Source organism: Cricetulus griseus (assembly GCF_003668045.3).
Source record: "Cricetulus griseus strain 17A/GY chromosome 1 unlocalized genomic scaffold, alternate assembly CriGri-PICRH-1.0 chr1_1, whole genome shotgun sequence".
Taxonomy (NCBI): Eukaryota; Metazoa; Chordata; class Mammalia; order Rodentia; family Cricetidae; genus Cricetulus; species Cricetulus griseus.
In genome coordinates, this window is record NW_023276807.1 from 83,508,463 (window position 1) to 83,530,454 (window position 21,992).

The 21,992-nt window shown below is 44.8% G+C and overlaps 1 protein-coding gene and 1 long non-coding RNA gene across 5 annotated transcripts in view; one reads left to right on the forward strand and one right to left on the reverse strand.

The window, feature by feature from the left end:
• Xpo1 (exportin 1) overlaps positions 1 to 7,736 on the reverse strand; it is a 37,941-nt gene extending 30,205 nt beyond the window's left edge. Inside the window, exons 1-2 of the mRNA XM_027388022.2 lie at positions 7,599 to 7,736; positions 1,942 to 2,073 (exon numbers count right to left, since the gene is read on the reverse strand). Of these exons, the coding sequence (XP_027243823.1) occupies positions 1,942 to 2,067 (126 nt within the window). The 5' untranslated portion in view covers positions 2,068 to 2,073; positions 7,599 to 7,736. The remainder of the gene's footprint in view (positions 1 to 1,941; positions 2,074 to 7,598) is intronic.
• Positions 7,737 to 8,802: 1,066 nt separating this feature from the next.
• LOC103159996 lies at positions 8,803 to 20,747 on the forward strand. 4 transcript variants are annotated; one of them, XR_003479650.2, is made up of 4 exons: positions 8,803 to 8,987; positions 12,422 to 12,557; positions 19,541 to 19,813; positions 19,939 to 20,747. It is a non-coding gene; the product is annotated as an uncharacterized LOC103159996 (long non-coding RNA). The 4 variants fall into 4 exon arrangements; XR_003479653.2 differs by having other exon boundaries at positions 19,592 to 19,813; XR_003479651.2 differs by having other exon boundaries at positions 12,426 to 12,557.
• The last annotated feature ends 1,245 nt before the right edge of the window (positions 20,748 to 21,992 follow it).

The following is a 21,992-nucleotide window of genomic DNA, read 5'->3' on the forward strand; positions in this document are numbered from 1 at the left end:
CTTGTCTCAAAACAGAAGGGGAAATGGCTCATCAGTTAAAAGCACTTTTTGCAGGCTAGGCAGTAGTGGCGCATGCCTTTAATCCCAGCACTTGGCTCAGCAATTAAGAGCACTGGCTATTCTTCCAGAGGTCCTGAGTTCAATTCCCAGCAACCACATGGTGGCTCACAACCACCTTGAATGACAATCTGGTGCCCTCTGCTGGCATGCAGGCACAAGACTGTATACATAATAAATAAATAAATCTAAAAAAAAAAAAAAAAAAAAAAAGCCCGGGCGTTGGTGGTACACGCCTTTAATCCCAGCACTCTGGAGGCAGAGGCAGGCAGATCTCTGTGAGTTCGAGGCCAGCCTGTTCTCCAGAGCGAGTGCCAGGATAGGCTCCAAAGCCACACAAAGAAACCCTGTGTGTGTGTGTGTGTGTGTGTGGGGGGGGTCCCAGCACTTGGGAGGCAGATCTGTGAGTTTGGGGCCAGCCTAGTCTACATTAGGGGATGGGAGAGATGACTCAGCTGCTAAGTACTGGCTGCCTTTCCAAAGTTACTAGGTTTGATTCCCAGTGTGACATGGTGGCTCAATGTCTGTAACACTAGTCCAGGGGAATCTGACACCATCTTCAGGCCTCCGTGAGTACGAGGCACAAACTGATACACAGACACACAGATAGAACACCCATATTCATTAAAATAAAAGACTTAACTCCAAATATTAAGCATATATAAAGGTACAAATAAGCATTTTTTGTATTGGGCTACAAGTATGCATCACTATACCAAGCACAAATACACTCTAATAACTAGCAAAGAATTTATAATGCATTCTATTTCACGTTAGTCATTTTTTGTTTGTTTTTCAAGACAGGGATTCTCTGTGTAGCCCTGGCTGTCCTGGAACTCAAATCAGCCTGCCTGACTCCCAAGTACTGGGACTAAAGGAGTGTAGCCACCATGGCAGGTTCCCCCCTCCCTCTCCCCAAGGTTTCTCTGTGACTTTGGAGTCTGTCCTGGAACTAGCTCTTGTAGACCAGGCTGGTCTCTAACTCAGAGATCCACCTGCTTCTGCCTCCCAGTGCTGGGATTAAAGGTGTGCCCCGTCACCACCACCCAGTCCCATGAAGGGTTCTATTTCATTTATAATTAAGTGTTTGGAGTTAACAACTGACAAGAGGCTAAGGAGATGTTTCAGTTCCAGAGTCGAGTTCCAGCATCTACAATTGGGTGGCTTACAAGTGCCTTTAACTCCAGTTCCAGGGTATCTGGCCTCTAAGGGCAGCCCCCCACCCCCACCACAACACACATTTTTTAAAAAAAAAGAGCCAGGATTGGTGGTAAATGTCTTTAACCCTCACACACAGATATGAGCAGATCTCCATGAGTTGGGGGCCAGCCTGGTCTACAGTTGAGACTGTCACAAAAGGAAAACAAACAAACAAAAAAACCCAGGCTAAATATATGCCTAAGCTTCCCTCTTAACCACATTCGACATTAATCCTTTCCCCAGACTAATTCACATCAGAAAGCAATTCCAAATTCACATAAAATAAACTACAGAACATATTTTATAAGGGGGAGCTCATGGACCCCAGACTGACAGCTGGGAAACCAGCATAGGACTATTCCAGACCTCCTGAACAAGGATGTCAGTTTGGAGGTCTGGACAATCTATGGGGCCACTGGTAGTGGTATTTATCCCTAGTATTTATCCCTAGTACACAAGGACTTTGGGAGCCCTCTCCACAGAGGGATACTCTCTCAGCATAGACATGGGCGGGTGTGGAGGGGGGGGGGTGTCTCTAGGCCCTGCTCCCAATGATATGACATGTAAAACAAGCTTGTTTCTAATTTAAATTTTAAAAAAATTTAAAAAGGAACATATAAAAAGGAGAAAAAGTCTCAATTGCTTTGTTAACAACTTCATAAAAATTTTAGTCATCTACTTTACCTGGGCTCCTTCTCCATGGTATAAGCAATTCACCACATTGTCTAAGAGGTTGATATCCAGTTTTTGGCTGAAATCAAGCAGCTGACGAGCTGCATGGTCTGCTAACATTGTCATAATTGCTGGCATAGATTACTGGAAAAAAGAAAAAAGAAAAATAGGTGAAGTTACTGAAGTTTGAACAGTAGCTAACACTTTCTATTTGAGTAATTTTACTTTAACACTATTCATACAAACACCTGGAATATAGAAATTTGTACCTATCATGAAACAAATAAAAGTAACAAAAATTATTAATATGCTATAGCTACATTAGTTAATAGGTTCATTCAATTTTCCTAGTATACTATCCCCCTTAGATTTATAAAATACACCAATTTAATTTTCAAGTGAATCCATTATAATTCCATAGCCCTAAAACTTGTTTTCTTTTGGGGAGAGGTAAGGGTAAGTGTGGGGGGACAGAGACAGGGTTTCACTATGTAAGCCACCAGCCTCCCAAGGGTGGGAACTACATACAGGAGTGTGTGACCATGACCAAGCTACCTATAGGTTGCTTGTCTTGACCTTTTCAGTGTTTGTGTCATGGTCCCTAGCCCTGGCTCACCTGAAACTCCATATTGCCAAGAATGACCTTGAACTTAACCGAGTAAGATAGAGTTTCTCTGTCCTGAAACTTGCTTTGTAGATCATGAGATCTGCCTGCCTCTGCCTCCCAAGTGCTGAGACAAAAGGTGCGTGCCACCACCTCCCAACCAACCTTGAACTTCTGACTCTCCTTTCTTCTCCAGTTCCTGTGTGCCATGTCCAGTTTACAAAGCGCTGGGGATGGCATGCTAGGCAAGCACTCACCACCTTTATGCCCAGCCCTCTTTACAAGTTCTCATTTCAAAATTTTAAATGTGATTTCAAGGATTTAAAAAAAAATCATCCTAAGCAAATCTTTTGTTGATTAGTGTAGTATGAACATCTCAGACAGGACAGTGTTAAAACATTTACTTTGTATTGTTCATAATAGAACCAGCAAACATCTTAGAACCCAATACCCTTAACCCCTACAGAATTTATTTTCTACATTCAAACGACGTAACATTACTTTCCACCCTCAACTGTGTTTGAGCACTAAAATACCATCCACACCAAGAGTATAGATAGCATCATATGCATATAATCCCAGCACCTGTAAGACTGAGGCAAGGCCTCTAATTTGAAACCAACCTGGGCTACATCTACTGACAAGTGCCATGCCACACTGGGACACACAGTAAGATCTTATCTAAAAGTAATCAAAATCTTCAAGCATACACATCCCTTGAACATATGATCAAGAGGAAAAATTATACTGTAAGAACCAAGCATAATTATTATGGATCCAAAATTAGCCTGGACTACAGAGTAATACTGTCTCAAAAGAGGAGGATGGAATAAAGATAAATAAGGTGCTCCCTGATTATAAGGCACTCTGACCGTGCCACCAAAAAAAGCGCGTAGCACTATTGATTTAACCAGTCAATAGCTTTGAAAAACTATCCTGGGGCAAAGAGAATTGTGGCTCATGCCTCTAATACCAGCATCAGAAGGTTTAGATCAAGTCAGGTGTAGTGCACACCTTTAGTGCACTTAGAAGGCAGAGGCAGGTGGATCTCGGTGAGTTCGAGGCCAGCCTGGTCTACAGAGTGAGTTCCAGGAAAGCCAGGGATATACAGAAAACCTTGTCTCAAAACAAACAAAATGTAAGGCTGGATTTGGTGGTGAAATAAAAGCCAGGGGGTCAGAGACAGGTGAAGCTCTGTGAAGCCTGGTGTACACAACCAATTCCAGGACAGCCAGAGTCACATAATAAATGCTGCCCCCAAACAAAAATAAAGCAACCGAAAAATTCTGGACAAAGGGGTTAACAAAATGGCTCAGTGGCTAATGCTCTTGCAGCCAAGTAACCAGAGTTCAATCCAAAGGATCTCCCCCCTCCATGACGGAGACCTGACCCCCACAAATTGACCTCTTACCTTGAGTGCACACACGCAAAAGTATTCTGCCACCTTTTCACAGACACAACACACCATCACTGAGCTATTCCTCCACCACTTGGTTTTATTTTCTGATAGCGTCTCCTAAGTATAAGTTGCTAGCTGGCATTGAACTCACTCTCTAGCACAGGAAACCCTTAAACTTGTCATCCTTCTGTCACAGACTCAGCACAGCCTGGGATTACAGGCCTGGTTTGTACAAGTGCCTCAGCAGTAGAATCCTCTTACAAGTATAGAGATGCCTGTGAACATCACCTATGAGGCAATTCTTCTGACTCTACTTCCAGACACTGTACTACAGGTGTGAACCTCTGGCTCAAATTTAAACAAATTCTGCACATCATTTAAAGAGAATACCTTAAGTATATCCATGACACTTTTTAGAGCAGTGTTTAGAAACCTTCCAGGATCTGAAAATGATACACACAGTTTTTATGATAGCATATAGTTTTTGAACTGGGTAAGAAAAAGTTGTGATTTTAAGATATTTTTCTAAAAATTATTTATTTATTTATTGTCTTGATGTGCATTGCCTGCATGTAGGCCTGTGTGAGGGTGAGATCTTGGAGTTACAGACAGTTGTGAGCTGTGTGTGCTGGGATTGAACCCAGGTCCTTTGGAAGTGCAGTCGGTGCTCTTAACCACTGAGCCATCTCTCCAGCCCCAAGATATTTCTTAATTCTACATGTATTTGTTTGAGTATGTACAACTGAGTGAAGGTGCCCAGAGGCCAGTGATGTCAGATTCCACCTGAGCTGGAGTTAGTGATTATGAGCCACCCAGAATGTGTGCTAGGTCCTCACCAAAAGCAGTAGGTATTCTTAACTCCTGAGCCATTCAGCCCTACCCTTTTTTAAACAGCAGTTTGAAACCTGTACAAAGTGGGGCTTGGTGGTTTAGTCCTATACCCCAGCTCCTAGGAGGTGAAGGTGAAGATGTGAATTCCAGGACATCTTGGACTGCAGAGATCCTGAATAAAAAACAAGGCCAGGCCGGGTGTTGGTGGCAAACACCTTTAATCCCAGCAATCGGGAAGCAGAGGCAGGCGGATCGCTGTGAGTTCAAGGCCAGCCTGGTCTCCAGAACAAGTGTCAGGATAGGCTCCAAAGCTACAGAGAAACCCTGTCTCGAAAAACAAAACAAAACAAAAAACAAAAAAAAAAAAAAAAAAAAAAAAAAAAAACAAGGCCAGGTGTGGTCACCCACAGCTTTCATCCAGCCAAGGCCACACAGTGAGAGTGTCTCAAAACACAGATAAGGCCAGCATTTTCTGCATTTGACTTATTTGTATTATTTAATTTCATATTTATCTGTGGTGCTGATGACACAACTTCAATTTCAATGCAAAGGTTTCATTAAAATACATATTAGTTACAATAAATCAAAGGATTAGACTTGGCTCAGTAAAGTGTTCTACTATGCAAGAAGCCCTCCCTGGGTTTGAAACCTGGGTGGTTATGTGCTTCTGTAATCCCAGTGTTCTTGAGACTCAAGATCAAGACCATCCTTACCTACACAGAGTTTGAGGTCTGTTTCAAGTAATTAAAAATCAGGTCAAGACTCTCAGTGGTTAAGAGCACTCACTGGCTGTTCTTTGAGGAGTCCTGAGTTCAGTTCCCAGCAACCACCTACATAATGGGATCCAATGCCCTTTTTTCTCATGCAGGCATTCACATGAAAATAGCAACACCCATATACAGAGTCCAAACATTCTGTCACATAAATAAAGAAATGCTTAAAAATACACTAATGTAAAAATAAAGAAACTGCCTGGCAATGGCATCACACTGTGCTGGCAATCCAAGCTCTTGGAAGGTGAAAGGCAGATTAACAACCAGGCCAGCAGCCTCATCGACTTGAGGCTCAAACAAAACAAACCCCCTGCAAGAGATGAAAGGGCTAGCAATCTGTAACCTCAAAAAGGTGAAAGCACCAAGGCCAGACTGGAGTACACAGTGAGACAGTGCCTCAAAGCAGAAACAGATCTAAATACTAATTTATAAGACAAAATAAACTCCACAAATGGCTGATTCCACTACCTTCAAGGGCCATAAGTTTTACAGCTTAAAACAGAATTTTGGACTTTATGGTTAAAAACTGCAATCAACTTTTTCTTGGCAATACCACAATTTAAGTTTAATAATGACTAATCAACTGTCCCTCAAGTTTCATTTTCAAATTGGTCATCTTTAGGAATTTGGATGCTAGCTGGTCACATGGAGGGAAGGGTCCAATTTAAAGTTGCTGGCCATGGTCAGAACTAGCGGTTACCTTCCAAATGACCTACCTACCTACCATTCAACTATAGGTAACCCAGAAATGGCTGCTTTGTGGCCAATGCCAAGCACATTTAGTAGCTCAAATCAAACAGCCTCCAAAACATTCTTTCCACTACCAGCCTAAGATCACGCACTAAGTAAACAGCTTTGGAGGGAGAGTGTTCACTAGAAATACCCTTTGTTTGTGTTCCCTAATCCTAAATTCCACTCACTGGATTTCGTACAGTAGGGAACCATCCAGCAACGCTGTGACTCTACAAGTGATTGCCGATATCGCTTCAACACCACTCCAGAGACACACTACCTACCAATTGCCACCCAAAACCCAGAAAATCCTAACCATTGCTTGAAGTTAACTTCACATTAGCTCAGAAACAAGACGCTACAAAAGACTGCTACTTCGGCGTGTGGGCAATCGCCTGCTTCATTCAGTAAGAAACACGCCTCACTAGGAAGGGCCCGCCCTCCCCTGGCTTCCCACCCGAACGACTCTCAGCGCTTCTAACTATAGCTCACAGGAGCACGCACTCACCCCGCCCATACTCGGAGGAGGCATTTAGACCCGGCGCCTTAAGTTCACCGCCCCATTCTCTATGCAGCATGTCCTCTGAGTGATCCGAGGTCCCGCCTCGGTGAGTATTTAGTGCATCCTCTACTACCACCACTTCCTCTCCACCCCAAACTCAGGAGATTACAAGGAGTATCTGGGAGGGCATCATTCACTGTCCATGACCAGCAGTAAATGATTCCACCAACAAGACACATAAGCCCTGGGCGAAAACACATACACACACACACCCTACAACGCGGAACCCACTTACAGATCCACGAAAAAGAGAATTAACTCACCTTTCCTACTTCTTGTTCCACTACAAAACAACAACAAAAACCACCCACAAGGCTTTCGAGTTTCCCCACCAGAAGGGACTCGGTAGCCCCTCCCTCCCCCATCCCAAGCTCTCCACCAAGGGGGCCACGTGATGCAGGCGGACGTTTCAATGCTGCTGCACTAAATATTTCTGGAAACTTCCACTCCTAATAATTTACAGAGACGTTCCTGAAATCACCCCAACTCTCCCCAGCCCTTTGGACTGGGAAAGCCCTTCAACCCACGCGCAGGGGCTCTACCTCACTACCACGCTCCTCGCCTTCCTCCACCGCCACCCGCACACGCCAATGACCCAGCAAGCGCTCCCCTCCCGCGGCCACCTCCCCGCCTCCATCGCCGAGCGACAGAAGCGCTTCCATTCAATCGCAGGCTCCGCCGAGGGCCCCGCGCCCGCCGCCCGCCCGCCCGCTCGCCTCGCCTCACGCCGCCGCCCGACCCTCGGCCCCGAGCACACGGCCGACTTACCCAGAAATTCAACCAACTGCTTCTTGCTTCCTTGTCCGGGCTTGGGGCGAGGGAAGGTGGGGAGGAGGGAGAGGGGAGGAAATCAAGGTGGGTTTCACAGTTTTCCCACCTTAAAAAAAAAAGAAATTAAAAAACGGAATAGGGCCCCCCCCCGAAAAAAAGAGCTCAATATTTACTATTCCAGGGACAACTCCACCCAACACACACTCACGCACACACACGCGCGCCCCACCAAAAAGGGGAATTAATCCGAGGAATAAATGCTCCCGCCCGGCTGGGGAGGGAAGAAAGGGGGAGGGGAGCGGGCCAGTCCGGAGACAGAGCCCAGGACCCTCCAGCCACAGGCGGCGGCGGCGGCGGGAGCAGCAGCGCGAGTCCGTACGGCCGGGGCCGCTCTGCCGCCAGTTGCAGTCCGGCTCCCCCTACCACACAAGGCTCCCTCGCTCACGCCGCTCCGGCGCCGGCCCCCCCACCCGGGCTCGCCTAAACTTTCCCCCCTTCGCGTGCTCCTCAGCGACTGGTGGCTCCCCCCTCCCCCTCGGGATGGTTGCACGACTGCTGCAGCAAAGGCTGGAACAGGCACGGCCGCCGGGGCTGTAGCTACTGTTGCTCTTGCTGATGCTGAAGCTCCCGCTGCTCCTGCCGCGGCCGCTGCAGCCGCTTCTCCCCCTCCTCCTAGTGCCTCAAACTCGGAACCGGTTGAAACCGGTTCAGACTGGGAGATTCCATCTCGGTTGAGTTTTCAGCCCATGGCGCCGCGGAGCGTTTGGAACCTGGGCCTCCGCCCCCAGGCCGCGCGCCCATTGGTCAGCCCCGGCCACAGCCGCGCCACCAGCCTACCTCTTATTGGTCCGAGCGCCCGTCAATTCCGCCTCAAGGCTCCACACGAGCCTGCCGCTGCGGCCCCCGCCTCTTTCCAGCAGTGATTTGCCCGCAGAGTGGGGGAGGGGAGGCGGGGCGGGACGCAAAGGAGTGAGTCGGATGGGTGGGGGGTGGAGGAAGAGAAGGTGGGACGTAGAACAGAGCCCAGCAAAGAAGAGAGCAGAGAAGCCGCACGGGGGATTGGCTGCAGTGAGCTGTCAGTCAAGTGCAGCCCGCCTTCGACTTCCCTTCCCCCTCGCGTGGCTCCCCCCTCCCGGACCCTCGCTTGCAAGCCCGGCCTGTCCGGCTCGCCCATTGGCTGGGCGCCTTTGGTGACGGAGAGGGTGGGGCCCGCTCGTGAGCTAAAGGCGGCGCGAGTTTGAGCGCCTCGCGCGCGCCGCTCTTTGCTCGGCTTTTCCCGTTCTCTGTTGGCCCGCCCCCTCGGGCTCCCGCCAACTTCAGGGGCCTCGGCCTGGGGCCCCTCGGATCACGATAGGCGGAGGCGAGGGACCGGACGGAAAAGAGCACGTAGGTCCCTGATCGTAGGCCCTGGGCCTGGGGTCCATTGTGGAGGCCTGGGTTTGGGTACTGCGGCTGGGGAGAATAACCGGTGCATAGGTTGCCATGAAGTGTTATGTAGGGCGTGCAGTTTTGGCGCGATGTGATCTCAGGGCCCTGGAAACGGTGGCTAGTTAGTGATTGGGTAAGCTGCCTTAAAAATTTAACTCTTCAAACTGCTTCAACCAGAAGTCCATCCTAAAAGTTAGAACGCGGTGATTAAATCCCTGTTACTAGTTTAACCACACATACAGACTGTAATCCGTGCCAATTTCTTTCAATTTTGGCGCCTTTAATCTGCCACGCTCAGTTTTTCTTTTTGGTTGTTTCACCTTGCACACTTCATCTTCAGTACAGTCTATGAAAGTCAAGCACATGGCTCCCAAGTGCAGGGTCAGCTTTGCTGATTGGCCCTAGTTAAAACAGCCTGACGCCTGGCAGTGATAGCACGTACCTTTTTTTTTTTTTTTTTTTTTTTTTTTTTTTTTTTGAGACAGGGTTTCTCTGTGGCTTTGGAGCCTGTCCTGGAACTAGCTCTTGTAGACCAGGCTAGTCTCGAACTCACAGAGATCCACCTGCCTCTGCCTCCCGAGTGCTGGGATTAAAGGCGTGCGCCACCACCACCCGGCTTGCACGTACCTTTAATGCGAGCACTCCAGAGGCAGAGGCAGGCAGATCTCTGAGATGGAGACCAGCCTGGTCTACAGAGAGTTCCAGGACAGCCAGGGCTACACAGAGAAACTGTCTCCAGGAAAAAACAGAGGAGAACTGATGATATATTAAGTCAACAACATGCACTGGCAGGAATATTAAGAATGCAAGGCCATCCTCAGCTACAGAGTAAATTGAATATCAACTAGAGACAGAAGATGCTATCTCCATATACAAAAACAAATATTCAGAACACAGCTGAAACTGTCTCTAAGTTTTCATTACCTTCAATGGTTAGAATCAGTCCTACGCCAAGGATATGGGTTTGGAAGTAGACTGAGTACCTACTATCCAATAGGTATGGAAGACATTTTGTGCGATGTTTTATTGAATTCTTTATAGCTCCATGAGTAACTATTGCAGGAACTCCCACTCCAGTCTCATACTACTCCAGATTTTTTGTTTGTTTGGATCTGGGGACACTTGGCACAGCACAAGTAAGGAATCAGAGGACTTCACTGAGTTGATTTTTTTTTTTTTTTTTTTTTTTGATGTATAGCGCTGGCTGGTCCAGAACTGTCAGTGATCATTCTGCCTCTGCCTCCCTAGTGCCACCATATGCTGCTAAATAGTTAACAGTGTCTTTCTTTTACATACAGGGTCTGACCTTGCACAGCCTGACCTTGAACTAAAGATTTTCCTGTTTATGTCTTTAGTGCTGGCTGGGATTACAAGTATATGCCCTTTGGAAAAACAGTCCGTTTTTTGTGGCACAAACCTTTAATGCCAGCACTGGGGAGGCAGATACAGACAGATCTCTGTGAGCTCAAGGCCAACTTAATCTACATAGAGTTCCAGACCAGCCAGAGAGAGCTACATAGTGAGACCCTGTCTCAAAAACAAAACAACAACAAAAATAGTATTTTCCAAATAAGGTGGTACATGCCTTTAACCCCAAAGCTCAGGGGGCTGAAGCAAGAAGATTGCCACAGAAGTTTGGAGCTAGCCTGAAATTTAAAAATTAAACTATATTTGATCATGGTTAATAATGTTAACAGTGGCAAAATAATAGTCAAAGTAAAACTCCCCTACATCTGCCTTTCTCCCATCCGTTTTCTTACCCAGAAGCAATTGTGTGTCTAGTCCACTTCAGCCTTGTTCATAGAACTCTGTAGCACACACATACCCCTGTAAGATGGTCTCATGTAGGGCGTTGGTGGTGCACGCCTTTAATCCCAGCACTTGGGAGGCAGAGCAGTCGGAGTTCGAGGCCAGCCTGGTCTCCAGAGTGAGTTCCAGGCTAGGCTCCAAAGCTACACAGAAAAACCCTGTCTCGAAAAACCAAAAAAAAAAAAAAAAAAAAAGATGGTCTCATGTAGCCCAGACATGCCTTAAATCCACTTTTGATCTTCCTACCCCCACCTCCTACTGCTGGGATTCTGGGTATGGACCACTTTGCCATCTCTTGCCCATCTTTTCAATGCCATAAATAATTCAACAGTTTCTGCACAGTGGATAATTAAGCTATTTCCTGTTTTTCCTGTGACAAACAAGGCTGCAGCTAGTAATCCCATACACTTATCTTCTGGCACAAATATGGACTATCTCTAGGTTAAAGTCCTAAATGTGGAATTATAGTGTCAAAGGCCATGCATATTTGTTTTGCTAGATACTGCCAAAGTGTCCCCTAAAAGATGCTATCAGTTTTGACACAATGTCTTCCATTGCCTGGAAATGACCTTGTATTTTGTTTGTTTTTGTTCTTTTGAAACAGGGTCTCAAACTCTCAGAGATATACCCACCTCTGTCTCTGGAGTGATGTGGTTAAAGGTGTTTGCCACTGAATTGGGATAGAATGATCATTTTTTGTTTGGCTGGTTTTGTTGAGACAGTGACTCTATGTAGCCCTGGATAATCCTCCTGCCTTATCCTTGCAGTGCTGGAATTACAGGCAGCCACTACACCAAGCTATCCATGTATATTGTTAGAAATCAAAGTAAGGGCAAGCACTCTATTGATGCCACAGCATTCTAATTTTAACTTCAGGCTCTGAACTTTTTTGAGGAATACACAAATTATAGGATTAAAGTTATAGAATACTTTGATTTTAGTTGCAGTATTAACCTTTTCATACATATACACACACCCTTTTAAAACAAAGTCTTGCTCCACAGACCAAGCTGGTCTGTAATTCACTATGTACTCATGGTGTAGGCCAGGATAGCCTTGATCTCTTATCTCAGCTTCCAAAACACTAAGGTCACAGGGATGTGCAGCACCTGGTGATTTCATTTTGTATATGTTCATGTGGATGTATGCATGTGTGGGAGTGGGTACATGTGCATTTGTGTTTTACTTTAAAATTTTTTTTAATATTATTTCATGTGTATGGATGTACCTGCATGTTCCATGTAGCTTGTTCATGTCCAGGACCCACAGAGGATCCCTGGCCCTGGGATTTCTTAGATGGTTATGAGCTGCCCTGTGGGTGCCTGTAAAGGAAGAGTCAGAGTGCTCTTAACTGAAGCCAACTCTTCAGCTCCCATTTTGTTTAGTTTTGATTTATTGCAACAAGGTCTCACTATCCCCAATTGACCTCCAATTCTACATGTATCCAAGGATGACCTTGAACTTCTGATCTTCTGCTTCTGCCTCCCAAATGCTGGTATTACAGGTGTTCACTTTTATACCCAGATTATATATTGTTGGGAATGGAACCAGGACTTTCTTTTTCTGTTTCTTTTCTTTTCTAGACAGGGTTTCTCTGTAGCTATGGAGCCTGTCCTGGAACTCACTCTGTAGACCTGGCTGGCTTTGAACTCCCAAGTGCTGGGATTAAAGGTGTGCTCCATCACAGCCCAGCAGAACCCAGGACTTTCTGCGTGTTAGGTAAGCATGCTAATAACTGAGATACACCTCTGATTCCCTGCTGGTTTTCTCCTGCAGTACTGGAGATTGAATGAGGAAAAAAAAATTTTTTTTCAGACGGGCAGTGGTGGCGCACACCTTTAATCCCAGCACCCGGGAGGCAGAGGCAGGCGATCTCTGTGAGTTTGAGAACAGCCTGGTCTACAAGAGCTAGTTCCAGGACAGTCTCCAAAGCCACAGAGAAACCCTGTCTTGAACCTCAACACACACACACACACACACACACACACACACACACACACACACACACCACCTCTCACCCACCCGACTCACCCCCCCCAAAAGAAAAGAAACAGGTCTTGCTATATAGTCCAGGTTGGCCTAGAGCTCTCTAAATAGACTAGACTGACCTCAAATTTATAAGCCTCCTTCCTCAGCTTCCCCAGTACTGAGAGTTCCAGTACATGCCACCATGACTGGCAAGTAAGCCTTTTAGATCAGGGAATAAAAGATTAGGAATTTGAACAAAGGGATGATGGCTTGCTTTGACCTTCTGTTGTTGTTGAGACAGGGTCTCTCTATGTAGATCTGGATCTTGGAACTCGATGTGTAGACCAGGCTGGCCTTGTGTGTACCTCTGCCTCCTGGATGCTGGGATTTAGGTTGTGTGCCACCAGTAATCCTTGCTAGCCTGGAACTTGCTGCATAGACCCATCTGGTCCCCCATCCCCCTCTGCCCTAATTTATGATTACAGGTGTAAACAAACATTCCCCATTTTTTCAGTATTTCTAGATGCAGGGACCATCTCACCCCCAAAGGAGAAGTCAGTAGTTGAGCATTGTATTATGAACAACCTTGAGACTATCTCAAAACAAATCAATAGAACGTTTCTAGCCAAGCAGTGGTGGTTTACATCTGTGATCCCAACTGTGAGTAAAATCAAGCTATGCCTGCAGAGACTGGTTGACTGAGCAGAATTTCAGTACTGTGGAGAGTATTGTGGAGAGACTGGAATGTTACAGGTTCAGAGGGTAATTACCTTATGTTAGGCTAGCTTTAGTCTCCAGAATGGCCGTTCCTTATCTACTTCTGCATAGGAACTAACATCTTGTGACTAGTAGATAAAAACTGGAATCTATTAAACATAGCAGAAGCTGGATGGTGGTACACATCTTTAATCCCAGCACTTGGGAGGCAGAGGCAGGCAGATCTCAGTGAGTTCAAGGCCAGCCTGGTCTACAAACTGAGTTCCGGGACAGTCAGGACAGGACTATTACACAGAGAAACCTTGTCTCAAACAAACAAAAATCATTAGCAGACTACTGGCTTAGACCAACCCAAAATGCCGATGATGTCATCAGATAGCATCTTGGTTCTTTAGAAAAGCTTCCCCCATCTTGCTGCAACCATCTCTCTGATGTATCCACTAATGTATTTTAAATTTGCCTTGACTCATGACTTACTTTGTTCTATAAAGCTATGAAACTGCTTCCACATTGGAACACGGAATTTGGGGTAACTGAAATCTGTGTACTAGGCCATGGCCACTCAAAACGCCTCCAGAATAAACCATCTTTTATTTCCTTTAAGATGGGAGCTGTGGTTTTTATGTTGACACAGCTCAGTAGACAGGAAGCTGAGGCAGAAGTTATCAAAGGTTAAAGGTCAACTGGGCAAAGTATTTTTTTTTTTGTTTTTTCAAGACAGGATTTCTCTGTATTGCTTTGGAGGTTGTCCCGGAACTTGCTCTGTAGACCAGGTTGGCCTGGAACTCACAGAGATCTGCCTGCCTCTGCCTCCTGAGTGCTGGGATTAAAGGCGTGCGCCACCAACACCTGGCTAACCACATTTCAAAAATGAAAACTTAAGGACTGGCAAGCTGACTCAGCCAGTAAAAGCACCTTGCACCAAGCCTGAAGACCTGAACTTGATCCCTGAACTCATATGTAGAAAGACCCACTCCCACAATTGTTCTCTGATTTACACACACACAAACACATACACCATACACACACACACTCACGCACGCACGCACGCACGCACGCACATGTTGGCAGCTGAGCAGTGATGGTACAAGCCTTTAATCCCAGGACTCAGGAGGCAGAGGCAGGTGAATCTCTTGAGTTTGAGGCCAGCCTGGTCTATAGATTGAATCCCAGGACTACACAGAGACACTGTCTTGAAAAACCAAAACCAAACAAAACTTACATTGGAAAGATGAGTCTGTGGGTAAAGGTGCTTGTTACAAACCTTGACAACCTGTGTTACATTCATAAACCCACATGATGGAAGGAAAGGATCAACTCTTAGTTTTTTAAATTAATTTATTTTTTACATTCCAATTCCAGTTCCCTCTCCCTTCTCTCCTTATTCTCCCCCATCATCCCCACCCCTGCCTCCCATCTGCTCCTCAGAGGGGGTAAGGCCTCCCCTAGGAAGTCTACTAAGTCTATCCCTTCATCTCATTGAGGCAAGCCCAAGGCACGTCTCCACCCCCACACCCCTGTGTCTAAAATGGGCAAGGTATCTCTCCTTATAGAATGGGCTCCACTAAGTCAGTTTGTGCTTTAGTGTTAGATCTTGGACCCACTGCCAGTGGCCTCATATATTGTCCCAGTCTCACGATTGTCACCTAGTTCAGTCTTATACAGGTTCCCATTTGTCAGACCAGAATCAGTGATCTCTCACTAGCTCAGGTCAGCTGATTCTGTGGGTTTCACCATCATGGTCTTGACTCCTTTGTTTATATTATTGCTACTTCCTCACTTCGATTGTACTCCAGGAGCTTTGCCCAACTGTTAGTTGTGGATTTCTGCATCTGCTTCCATCTGTTTCTGGAAGAGGGTTCAAGCTTCTCTGGGGTTGTGGATTATAGGCTGGGTATCTTCTGGTATCCACTTATGAGTGAGTACATACTATATTTGTCTTTCTGGTTTTGGGTTACCTCACTCAGGATAGTTTTTCTAGATCTGTCCATTTGCCTGTGAATTTTTTTTAAAATATTTTATTTATTTATTATGTATACAACATTATGCTTCCATGTATTTCTGCACACCACAAGAGGGCACCCGATCTCATAACAGATGGTTGTGAGCCACCATGTGGTTGCTGGGAATTGAACTCAGGACCTCTGGAAGAGCAGTCAGCACTCTTAAGCCATCTCTCCAGCCCTTGCCTGTGAATTTTAGATGTCATTGTTTCTTACCACTGAGTCTTACTCCATTATGTAAATGTACCACATTTTTTTATTCATTCTTCAGTTGAGGGTCATCTAGGCTGTTTCCAAGATCTGGATATTACGAATAATGTTTCTATGAACATAGTTGAGCAAATGTCCTTGTGCTATGAATGTGCTTCCTTTGGGTATATGCCCAAAAGTGGTATTGCAGGGTCTTGAGGTAGGTTGATCACTAATTTTCTGAGAAATCACCCTATTGGTTTCCACAACGACTGTACACCAGCAATGGAGGAGTGTTCCCCTTTCTCCACATCCTCTCCAGCATAAGTTGTCATTGGTGCTTTTGATTTTTGCCATTCTGATTGGTGTAAGATGGAATCTCAGAGTGGTTTTGATTTTCATCTCCCTGATGGACTAGTGATATTGAGCATTTCCTTAAGTGTCTTCCTGCCATTTGAGATTGTTCTGTTGAGAATTCTCTGTTTAGATCTGTATCCCGTTTTTTTTAATTGGATTATTTGGTAGTTTGATGTCTAATTTCTCAAGTTCGTTGTATATTTTGGAGATCAGCCATCTGTCAGATGTGGGGTTGGTGAAGATCTTTTCCCATTCTGTAGGGAGCCATTTTGTCTTGTTGACTGTGTTCTTTGCTTTACAGAAGTTTCTCAGTTTCAGGAGGTCCCATTTATTAATTGTTGCTCTCAATGTCTGGATACTGGTGTTTTATTTAGGAAGTGGTTTCCTGTGCCTATGAGTTTAAATGTATTTCCCACTTTCTCTTCTTCGAGGTTCAGTGTGGATAGATTTATATTGAGGTTTTTGATGCATGGCAATAGATACGGATCTATTTGCATCTTCTACATGTTGACAGCCAGTTATACCAGCTCCATTTGTTGAATATGTTTTCTTTTTTCCATTTTATATTAGCTTTTTTGTCAAAAATTAGGTGTTCATAGGTGTGTGGATTGATACCATGGTCTTCAGTTTGATTCCATTTGTCTACCTGTCTGTTTTTATGCCAATACCAAATTGTTTTCATTAATATAGCTCTATAGTAGAGCCTGGAGTAAGAACCAACTCTTAAAAGTTGTCCTCTAAGCCGGGCATTGATGACGAATGCCTTTAATCCCAGCACTCGGGAGGCAGAGGTAAGCGGATCTGTGAGTTCAGGGCCAGCCTGGTCTCCAGAGCGAGTGCCAGGATAGGCTCCAAAGCTACACAGAGAAACCCTGTCTCAAAAAACCAAAAAAAAAAAAAAAAAAAAAAAAAAAGTTGTCCTCTAAACTCTGTATGCAAGGTATGGCATGCCTTCTCCCAATAGATTGATTGATAGATAAATACAAAATATGAACCTTTAATAATAATTTTAAAAAGCCAGCATTGTGTTGACACTGTAATCCTAGCACTTGGGAGATCCAGGCAGGAAGATCAAGAGTTCAAAACCAACTATGTGTAAAGGTTCAGGCCAGCCAGGCCCAGTGGTGCAACTGTTTAATTAAGGAGCCAGAAGCAGGTCAATCTCTATGAGTTCAAGCCTAACCTGATCTACATAATGGGTTTCAGACCAGTCAGGGCAAAATAGTAAGACCGTTTCTCAAAAAAGAAAAAAGAAAAATAAAAAAGAGGCAGTCCCCCCAAGCCCTGTGAGGTTTCCTGGGCTGAGCTGTTGTTTGGAGGCCTGCATCAGAGAAGCACAGCTCTTCTCTTCCAGATGCTGGCCAGAGCTTGAGATACTTGTTCTGATCCCTTGGGCTCCATACTCTTTCTAGAGCTCCTCCACCATCACATGGCTGCTTGTCCTCTGACTGTCTGACCTCTATGCCAGCTTAATTCATGGCTCTTTACCTTCCCCATTCTCCTCCTGCAATGGGATCAGAAGCAGCTGGTAGGAACTACAGTTTCCCTGCCCTAGGGGCTTTTCTTTTTAAATTCTATTAAAATTGGCCTTGAGCTGGAAAAAGGGAAAAGAAAAGAAAGGCCACCCTGAGTTACGTGAGACCCTATTTCTAACATCCAAATAAATAAATTTAAGTATTAGTTAATTTTAAAAAGGACTAAGGCTATGCTCAGCAGGAGAGCACCTGCCCAGAATGCACAATGCCCTAGGTTCAATCCCTAATGCCAAAAACCAAACAGAAAAAAAGCCCACAGCATTGTCTGCCAATGTCAGAATCAGAGCACATTATAGGTGGGTCAAAATGAAGATAAGCAATAGAAAGTATAATAGCTTCAGTACTACCAAAGCTATGAGAGAGACCCTGTTTCAAAAAAAAAAAAAAGTGTAATAACGAGGGGCTAGAGAGATGCTCAGTGGTTAAGAGCTCTTGTTCCTCTTGAGAGGACCTGGCTTTGTTTCCCAGAACCCACACAGTGCTTCATAATCATCTATAACTCCTGATCCAGGGGAATCCAATGCCCTCTTCTGACCTCCACAAGTACATATTCGGTGCATAGATACACATGCTGAAAAAGCACATATAAAATAAATTGAATAAATATTTTTTCAAAAGAAATTTTAAGAAGTGTAATAATGACTAACTTGGAGACGTTTTAGAGTTGCAACTGGTCTAGGAGGAGATGCTACCCACATCTAATAATTAGAGGCCAGGCAGGGATGATGCCGAAAAACAACACAACACGAGAGTCAACCCTTACCTCAACAACTACTCACAACCCTGTGTTATTGCACCCAATATGTTAACAGCAGCACTGTATTGAAACACAGAAATGTTTAAAAAATATTCCAATCCACTGGGAGGGGGAGGGAAGAGAAACCCTTAGCTCACTGGATTAATTTTATTTTTGTTTTTGTTTTGGTTTGGTTTTTCGAGACAGGGTTTCTCTGTGTAGCTTTGGAGCCTATCCTGGGACTCTCTCTGGAGACCAGGCTGGCCTCGAACTCACAGAGATCTGCCTGCTTCTGCCTCCCGAGTGCTGGGATTAAAGGCGTGTACCACCAACCCAGCATGGATTAATTCTTTTCAAACTTTACCATAAACAGGAATCACCCTGCAAGGCTATGGAAATACACATTTTGATCTGGATCTGGCACAGGTTGAAATTGTACTCTAGCAAACTTTCAGGTGATTTGATGATAGTCCATGAACTATACTCTAAATAAAGAGACCTAGATTAAGCCAGGTGGTAGTGGCTCACACCTTTAATCCCAGCACTTGGAATGTAGAGGCTGTGAATCTCAGTGAGTTCAAGGCCAGCCTGGTCTACAAAGTGAGTTTCAGGACAGCTAGGACCTCCCACAGAGAAACCCTGTGTTGAAAACTGAGAGGGGAGAGAGGGAGACAGAGGTGGGGAGGGAAGGAGAGAGAGAGAGAGAGACCTAGATTATCATTTGGGGTTGAATGAAGACAGAGACTCTACAAATTTGAACTGAGCTGAGTCTGGTGGTGCAAACCTTTAAATGCAGCACTGGAAAGGCAGAGGCAGCTGAATATATGTGAGTTCAAGGCCAGTCTGGTCTACATAGTGAGACCCTGTCTCGAAACTAGAACAAAACAAAGTAGAATTTGAACTAAGCTGGGCATTGTAGGCCTTCTGAAATTCCAGCCTCTGGAAGTAGAGGCAGAAGAATCAGGAGGGTTTAAGGTCATCCTTGGCTATCTAAGAGAATTTCCAGTCTGAAGGTATAGGGTGAGATCCTGTCTTATATACTACTACTACTACTACTACTACTACTAATAATAATAATAATTTGCTAGAAATCTCATCATAGCCTTTATTGTTTCTAAGGAAATTGCTTGTGGGGGTGGGAAATCCAAACTCTCAAAACAATATAGGTTATTGTCATGGCCCTTGGTTATCTCCCAGAACTTAAAGGTAAGACCCTATTCCTGAAGACACCATACACTTCTGCCACAGGACTTGGAGGAATCAAGGCAGAACTGACCCAGAAACCTCTTTCCTGAGGACTGGCTCTCATAGTATTAGAAGATGCTGTGCACGAAATCAGTACTCTTACCTGGTTGTTAAGCCTAAGAACCACAACAATGAGCAACGTTGCAAGACATCCCCAGTGGTGATATGGCATTTTTTCCCTTGGGACTAACCAACAGCTGTCTAATTGGATTTAATGTCTTTAAGGTAAGAGGGAATTCATGCTTGCTATAGCCAATTTGGCTAGAGAAGTCATATACCCCAGAAGAGAAACTACTGCTGTCATTTTCCTAAATAAATATAGTCCTAAATGGCTATCCTTACACCCACAGGTCAGTGCAGCACTCACCCATCTTCAAAGTAGCTTCTTTCTATGCAGAAGAGGGCTACTGTAGAGACCCACAGCTGGACAGAGCTTGGAGAACAGGGGCCCAGGCTACAACACAATCCCTGCACTTAAAGCTCTTGGAACTTTGCAGAAGAGGAGGCAGAAAGATTGTGGAAGCCAGAAGACAAGGACACCTGCTGCTTGGTAGTGTCTTCTCAACATAACAGGGAAGCTACACCCATGAAGTTTCAGCAATCTGATTACCTAAACAAGATCTACATAATGATAACACCCAAACACATAAAATAAAAATAAAGGTTAAATTTTTAAGTCCATTTTATGAAAAAACTATAAAACTAGATATGGTAAGTGGCACATGCCTGTAATCCCAGCATTTGGGAGGTATAGACAGAAGGATCAAGAATTCAGGGTCGGCTGGGCACACGCCTTTAATCCCAGCACTCGGGAGGCAGAGGCAGGTGGATCTCTGTGAGTTCGAGGCCAGCCTGGTCTACAAGAGCTAGTTCCAGGACAGCCTCCAAAGCCACAGAGAAACCCTGTCTCGGGGGAAAAAAAAGTCTTTCTCAGGTACTTAGAAAGTTCCAGGCTTGTCTGAGATATGTGAGACCTTGTCTTTTTTTTCTTTTTCTTTTCTTTTTTTTTGAATTTTCCCTCTCTTTTACCTTGATTTGTTATATCTCATATCATTTTATTTTCTTGAAGTTCTTCCTAGCCCTCCCATCTTCCCATGTTCCCCACCAACAACCCCCGCCTCCCTTGTCTTAATAACTAAATAAATAACATGACAGCTGAGTAAGACCTGTATGTTACCTATGCAGGAGGCTGAAACAAAACAAGCCTGCAGACCTCCACACTTAAAAAAAAAAAAAAAAAAATGACAAAGCAGTGCTGGTCTCCAGCAGAGGCCCAGGCTGGGAACTCATGAAAACTCCCTTTTCACTAGACTCATAAGAGCTGGCATCTCAGACAGGCATGCCTAGCAATAACAAGGGCCTTTTAGTGTATGTGTGTGGAGTGTGAATATGACCAAAATAAATTGTCTGTACATATGGAATTCTCAAAGAATTAATAAAACTATTATATTTAAATAAAAACAATAAAAACTTTTAAAATGCCAGTTTATGAATGTCACCAATGTAAACAGTTCCAACTTTTTCCTATTGCACTGGGATATAAACTGTAAAGCTCCCTATTACCATGTACAAAGGTCTTACTTCTGGCTGGGAAGAAAGAGTGAATCTGCAGGCCAAGAAATCCATGCTATACAGATTAGACCAGGGGCTCAGAAAGCTTCAAGGGCCTGCTAATAATGGCTCTCTGTGTGTGTGTGTGTGTGTGTGTGTGTGTGTGTGTGTGTGTGTTCTCAGAAGAGGGTGTCAGACACCCTGCAACTGGAGTTACAGGCTGTTGTGAGTTGTCTGATGTGGGTGTTAGGAGCCAAACTCAGGACCTCTGGAAAAGCAGCAAGAGCTGTTAACTGCTGAGCTATGTCTCCACCCCCCAGCCTCCTATCCCATCTATCACAGCATTTGCAAAATCTAAGTTGTCCCCAATGGCCTGAGTTGCCCAGAAGCCAGTCAATGGAATCTCTGTTCAGCTGTGTCAGAATTTATCCAGTTTTACTTCACAGTAGCAGGGGCTCTAATATTACAGAAAGATGCAAGATACCAAATCTAACCCTTACCAGAAGTAAGCCTCCAGTAGTGTTCTTAGCAATATACAATTGAACATTTAAAGAGTTCCACATTATGGGCTGGAGAGATGGCTCAGAGGTTAAGAGCACTGACTGCTCTTCCAGAGGTCCTGAGTTCAATTCCCAGCAACCACATGGTGGCTCACAACCATCCGTTACGAGATCTGGTGCCCTCTTCTGGTGTGCAGATATAAATGGAAGCAGAATATTGTATACATAATAAATAAAAAATCTTTAAGAAAAAAAAAAGAGCTCCACATCTATCATGAAAGTTCACCTGCTCCTGATTCTGGGTAGAGAATGTAGACTGCAGTCTTTGGGCTTCCAGCTCCTGCCATCTCAGT